At 33.3% G+C, this 7,247-nt stretch overlaps 1 protein-coding gene across 1 annotated transcript in view; it reads right to left on the bottom strand.

Annotated features, from left to right (window-relative positions):
• Window positions 1–524: 524 nt before the first annotated feature.
• LOC148831842 (peroxidasin homolog) overlaps window positions 525–7,247 on the bottom strand; it is a 66,825-nt gene continuing 60,102 nt past the window's right edge. Inside the window, exons 18-23 of the mRNA XM_088919135.1 lie at window positions 7,018–7,152; window positions 5,843–6,051; window positions 3,521–3,644; window positions 3,279–3,411; window positions 775–888; window positions 525–659 (exon numbers count right to left, since the gene is read on the bottom strand). Coding sequence (XP_088775261.1) covers window positions 525–659; window positions 775–888; window positions 3,279–3,411; window positions 3,521–3,644; window positions 5,843–6,051; window positions 7,018–7,152 — 850 coding nt within the window. The remainder of the gene's footprint in view (window positions 660–774; window positions 889–3,278; window positions 3,412–3,520; window positions 3,645–5,842; window positions 6,052–7,017; window positions 7,153–7,247) is intronic.

Genomic DNA, 7,247 nt, shown 5'->3' with positions numbered 1-7,247 from the left:
TATATAGTTTCTCTAAAAATTGAACATATTTAATGTTTGCAGTAAAGATGCCAGAAATATACATATTATATATTTAGTATATAATAATATACTGTACCAAATAAATTATATATTTGGTGTTTAAATTTGATAGCCAGTGTCAGTATCTGTACAGCACAGTATGTATTCATTGTTTTGATCTGCACTGAGTCAGTGACTTGTCAAGCTCTTGCTTCAAAGTGTATTATCCATATTGGCTAGCAATATTCTTGTTTTTTAGAACTGAAGATGATGTACAAGGCATATAGTTAACTTGTCAAATTAAAAGAGTGGCAAATTCAGAACGCAAAGGTTAATTCTTTGTTTTAACAGATTTTATGCAATTTATTAGTAATGGCAAAAATAAACTATATAGTGCTGGAAAGATTTCTCTCTCTCTAGTTTATTACCATGTGAGGTTGACCTAGCGCATACTAGCACTTAACATGTTTTTGTGTCTGTAGATTATGCGAAATGCTCTGAAACCTCTTGCTTTTGACTTGGCTTTATGAACTGCTTGTAGAGGATTCTTTGCTATTTTTAACCACTGAACAAACAGGGCAGCATCTTCCTTTCACTTTGATGAGTTTCTTGCAGTCTGCTGCAGGACAGGATTCTACAAAGCAAGTAATTTGTTCTTTCTGAAAGGGAAAATAGAAAAGGAAAAATCAATTGCTCAGTCAATCAACTGAAATCAGTCAATTGCTCTCAAAAAAGGAGAAAGAGATTTATGAAAGAATTTTCAGGGCACGTTACCTGGCACTGACAGCTTGTGCACGGATCTTTGTCCCAACGTTCTCCTTCTATCCTGTGGTTACCATTTTCATCCATGCAACTTTTCTTCCTCAGGAGAGTCTCCAGATTATTTATCTGTTCATGAGAATACAGGTTGCTGGATTAGACAGAGAACAATTAATGTGGTATTTTATAATGTTATTTAAAAGGAGATTGGCATTTCAGGTTCTCTAGTTTTAAACAAACTTGTCCATACATTTTTACAGAATATCAACGAGTCTATAAAATACATGATAAATAAAAAACACAAATAGGCTTCCAAGTCATTTTGCAACATGTAGCCTTTGAAGAGATGAGGTCTTGTTCACAAGCCTAGATCCTTTTCTTGCTTCTGGTGTTTTACTTGCACTTGAACTAACTTATTTTCTTCATATCTTCACAAAAAGCTTCCCCATTCTAGGGAAAGTTTACTCACAGGAAAATAAGTGAATTTTGTGAAAATGAATGTGCATTGAAGATAGTATTACAGTGTATTCTGCTTTTATGAGCTCCAAACACTGTACTAAATCCTTTAAATAGATTTCAGAAAGTTCAAAATGAAATATTGTAATGAAATACAGTAATATTGTAATAAAATGTAAGCAACAAAAATGTTCTAAGTTACATTTAGGGATATACTGTAAGACATAAAAGATTAAAGGTTACAAGTGAGAGATGAGCATTTGGCTCACCTTTCCTGTTTAGTTGCTACAAGCTAATTGATCAAGGAATCTCATCCAGACTTTTCTTTAAAATAAAAAACAACTAAATATGTGAAGTGTCCTGTTTACATTTTTGATTTCCTTTCCTTTAACAGCTAGCTTAATTCAAAGATGCCAATAGAGTTTCCATTTATGTATTTTACTAAAGATTATTTACAATTCAAGTTATTGAAATTAATTAAATTTAAACTGGGATGTTTTCCTCTTATGTAAATATATCTGAATATGTTGTTTTAACTCAAGTGAAGATTGAGGTCTATATGTTGCTTTATAATAAACTAAAAGTTGAAGAAAGACATGGAAATTAATCAATGAATGGAAAAAAAGAATGTTGTCTGTTAAAATATAAGGCACATTATTGTAAATCACACCTACTGTATAGGATCCCCCTCTGAATGATTTTCAGATTGCATTTCATGTGTAGTCCTAACACTTTTTTGCAAATCTCTATTATGTAGCAGAGCAATACTAAATAAAAATTGTTTAAATTAGTATTGTATCGATCTTACACACAATTCTATTTTCTTGGTTTTGAGGCCTTCTGTGGTCTCTTAGCTTTTAAAGCTAAATTTCTTAGCTTTAAAAAGTCAAACCAATTCACACAGTTAAATGAACAATGCTTCTCAGTTTCCTTGCCATAAATAATCGTTGGTCAGCAAAAAATGTTCTTCAGTTATTTATGATTTTCTGACCCTTGAACACTACATTAAACCCTGTCATGAATGGTAAATGCCATCAGATACATGCATAAAATGTTAAACTTAATAATGCTGCCTCCACAAATCTAAAATCATATCCATGAAGTTAAAAGTCTATATTGGGGACAACAAAAAGTGCAACAAAATGCATTTCTTTCCAATGTATTGCTTGAAAAATGTGTTAAAAATACTTATTATAACAGAATTACAATAACAGTTTAAATGTTAAAATAAATACACTGTTATCATTACATGTTTTTTTCTTTTTATTGAACTGTATTCATTAATATAGTTATTGCTATTTACATCATGTTAAGCATGCTTTTAAGTATATTATAAATTTGTATAAATAATACACCCAGCTGTAATTCAGTCGGTAATACTTCTCGAGTTTTATCTTTTATGTTCAAGTATGAAAGTTGCAAAATACATTATATTCTGAAACTTGTAAAAATAATCATACACTTAACACATTTTCTCTGATTGTACTGTTTTTCAAACTGAAAGCTGGTGGAATGTTGGAAAAAGGAATGATAGCTTTTTGGTGCTGAGTTAAGGGCAACCTACTGAAGGCACATGGCCAGTATTTTTGAACCACATCTCAATCTCAAGGTATCTCTGGACAAAAGTCCTAAAGTGCACTCTAAGTAAAATCCTTTACTGGTTAAGATAACACGAAATCCAGCTACTCAAATTAAATAGAGGCTTATGTGAAAGCATTCTAAAATCTAAAAGACATTAGATCATAATCATAAACATTTAAATCATAAGCATGTCTTGAAGTGCAGCTTAATTACCCTGAGCAATCAAACTAGATGTAAAAATTAAATAAAGTTCAGGTGGGCAGCTGCGTCAGCATGCGTAGGCTGCAAAGGAACAAGTAATAGGTTTATTCCATGCTGAAAAAAGAAGAAAGAACACTTGTCACACCTGAAGAAGGCTCCACGGCCGAAACGTTGTGTTCTCTTTCTTCTTTTTTCAGCATGGAATAAATCTATTACTTGTTCCTTTGCAAAATTAAATAAAGGTCCTTACATTTGTTATTCTTTACCGGTCTTTACATTACCTGATCCCTTAATGATGAAATTGTTCGTTGCACTTCTGTCAAAAAGCTGTTGAAATCTTTGTCTGGAAATCCTTTTTTGTCCTCACTGTATTCGATGGAATTATTTATTTCTTCTTCTATGTTATCTTTTAATCTGAAAACAACATTTTTTAATGCCTTATGTAAACTGGAATTAAAATGAATAAAAAATACTTACACATCAAAGTATACACTTTTTTTAATGAAATAATTCAAACTCATACCTTTTTTTATTTTTTATTTCCCAAACATAATTGGATTGTCTTTCTTCAGGATAGCTTACATCTGCAGAGCGTTTACTGTGAAAGTGTTTAGATAAAGCACTGAATTGCCTTCGTGTTCTACAATCTGAAAAAAAGAAACAATTATACATAATATATGCAGTATGTGTATAATAGAGTAGATAGTGACATACTTATATATGGGCCTGTTGTGCTCATACTCAACCAGTAGCCAAAAGCTATTGGCCTGAACTACTGAATTCCTTTGCCTTTTGATGATAATTATGCCACTGTAAAGGTTTCACCAAGATAATGGTGAAATAAAAGGCAGAAAAATATAGTAAATAATATTATTTCCCCATAAAATTGCCCTTTTTTTAACCTTGTTATGTTGTGCAAATAAGCATCATCTCTGACTGACTTAAGAAGGGGCTGCAACAGCTGACCTGCTACTCGAAGCTATTCTATGGCCTCTAGTTACATTTAAATAATCACACTAGGGGTAATTTACTTAATCATGGTATAACTGGTAAAGGATTTAAAAATTCACATTCTCACATGGGTACAAGTTGGCTTTTTGGTATTTATAGGGTGAGCACAGTGCTAATGGTGTGGTGGTATTTTTGGGTGATTTCTTTTACTGTTGTGGAGGATCCTGAAAAGGCCTACTGTACTGTATGTGTGTTTTTGTATTCAATGTAAATTCATTAATTAAAAAATGCCTACCCGTGACTGATAGGCTGTTCAAAAGGAGCTATTTCATAGGTTAGGTGATACTTTACAGCTTTCTAATACAGAATGTAAAATGAGAATTTGAAATCAAATTCTCAACAATAGTAAACATGACCAAAGGCAGGTGTTGCTTAGCTACTTTTAATTGGCTGTGAAATAGAAGTACTGCATTGTTTGATTATCTGCTTGTGAAACTTTCTGTTTTAGACATATATATAGTTCTATAGGGGGACTCCCCTCCACCACCAATGTGCAGCCCCACCTGGATGATGCAACAGCAGCCATAGTGCACCACAACGTGAACCACACACCAGCTCTCAGTGGGAAGGAGAACAGTGATAAAGCCAGTTCAGAGATGGGGATTATTGGGAGGCCATGATTGGTAAAGGCCAGGGGGAAATTTGGCCAGAACACCGGGGTTATACCCCTACTCTTTTTGAGAAACGCCCAGGGATTTTTAATGACCAGAGTGTCAGGACCTCGGTTTTACGTCACATCCGAAGGACGGCGCCTGTTTACAGTATAGTGTCCCCGTCACTATACTAGGAAATTAGGACCCACACAGACTGCAGGGTGAGCGCCCCCTGCTGGCCCCACTAACACCTCTTCCAGCAGAAACCTTAGTTTTTCCCAGGAGGTCTCCCATCCAGGTACTGACCAGGCTCACACCTGCTGAGTGTCAGTGGGCTGCCAGTTGTGAGTTGTAGGGTGACTTGGCTGCTGGGTTTTTTTTAAATAAGTTAAAAAAATAAATATTGAAATAATTTTGGTTTTTGCTTTCTTTTCTTGTTTATTTAATTTATTTATGGGACCATATTTAATACAGTGGCCAAATGGTTCAGTGTTCACTGGCTCAATATGGAACAATGTTTTATTATGTAAATATAGTCAATTGTAATTACTGTAGCATTAAATAACATACTACGTCTGTGCTAGATTGAGCAAACTTACATAATTACTCACTTAATTTTTTAATAATAGCAAAAAGTAACATAACATAGCTTTGGTAAATAATTGTGATTAAACTGTTGTGGTTTGTTTTTTGCACTAATGGATATAAGTATAGTTACTATCATTTTTTATAATAGTGTATAAAACCTTATTCATAATATGCCCAAGCATATTTGGTTTTCTCAAAATTAAATACTAGTATACCATTTAAATACAGTTTTGTGTCTGGGTTGAGCCACTCTGGGGCCCAAAAGCAGATGTAGAAAACACATTTTTAATAAACAGAAACTTTTATTTAGTCTCCCATTTACAGTCTTGAAGCAATCCTATCTATTTAACAGCTATTCATTGTAACAAATAATTTGTATTTACTTTTCTGTAAAGAAGTTGTTTCCAAAGGCGCTGTATACAATTATTAGTTTATTATTATTCAATACAAAAACAACTAAAAGCCTGTTCCTTCTGTCAGTTTCTATACAGTTTCTGTACAGTATTGTATCTACAGCTAGCTTCAGAAATAGAAAAAAAGTACTGTAACAAAAGCAGAAAGAAGCTCAATAGACATTTATTCTATCCAAAATGTGACTCTACAGTACATTGAATGAAATTGGCTTTGCTACATACTGCTATCACTTACTGTACCTTCACAACAATCTTGCCACATTCTCAGATCGATTTTAGGTATCTCTTCGCAGCTTTTATATTCTTGGGGGTAATCTGCTTTCAAAAAGACATCAGACTGAACCTCTTTAATATTATCTCCATTGTCACATAGGACACGAGCCAAAGACACCTGCTGCAGCTGTGTGACTTGAGATGGGCTAAACACTCCTGGGTTTTCATACCAGAACCTAGAAAAGTGTCAGAACAGTATTATGGTGAAACACGAGACTATATATTTCAAACAAATGCAATATGAATGCTTTACCATGTACATGGATAAACAATTCTGTTGTTTAGCTCACGCAACTACAATACTTTACTTTTTAAAAGAAATGTTATAATTCAGCAAATAATTAGCATTGATCCTTAAAATAAAAACGAATAAAAAGCTGTGCAATATAGTAAAATCATGTTTCAATGGGCATAACAATATATATATAACAGTATAACAACACATACTGTTAATGTGATTGTGCCAGATTCTTCCCAAGCAGTAGCTTGGCGTCAGAGAACCAACGCACATTAATCCCCTGAATGTTAGCAGTTTGAGCTGTTTTGAAATACTTTGTTGTAAATACCAGCAGATTCTAAAATAAAGCCTCCTGTATAGTCCAGTGCCATCATGTTTTTTTTTATATCCTCAGAATTTTGGATAGTATAATAGTGTAATACTTCTGCCCAATGACTATGTACAGTGGTTTAACTACAAAAAAACTGTTGGGAAGTACTGAATAGATTGAGATATCATTGCACTGAAATCTCTTGATTTCCTCTTGAATCCTGTGACCCTGTTGTTTTTCTGACTCTGCGTTTCCAAAAACGTTGATGTTCCAAATGACAAATTTATATATGTATTTTCTGTGTTGTAACCAATGTGTCTAGATTGTGTTATAGGGTCACATTCTACCAGCAATGGCCACTGTATATCTCCATATCAAAAGAAAGCTGCTGGGTGCGTGGGATTTAGTCAAATTAGAAATAATCGAGTGATTATGCAAACATTTGTCTTCATTTAACTTCATTAAACTCTACTATATCTTTCCAAATTAAAATTTTTATGTTTTCATATTTAAAAAGAAGGTAAACATTGTTATTTCAGAATATTTTGCATTGTTTATATGCTTAATAATATTTTTATTAGGACACTGTATTACCTGTCTCCATCTCTGAGTCTCTGAAACTGTGTAACAAACAGGCACAGAAGAGTTGGACCCACTCTAGTTCCAGGAATCAAATCTTCCACAATTAATGCAGGCCAAAGGTCAATGTTTAGAGGTGTTCCATACAAACTACAAAAGACAAGTTATATATACTGTATATGTCAATGTTTGACCCTCTTGATTTTTTTAAAAAAAAAATATTTATACTATACCACAGTTTACTT

This window comes from Atractosteus spatula, chromosome 6, assembly GCF_055471065.1.
Source record: "Atractosteus spatula isolate fAtrSpa1 chromosome 6, fAtrSpa1.hap1, whole genome shotgun sequence".
NCBI lineage: Eukaryota > Metazoa > Chordata > Actinopteri > Semionotiformes > Lepisosteidae > Atractosteus > Atractosteus spatula.
This window is presented reverse-complemented; position numbering and strand designations above follow the sequence as displayed.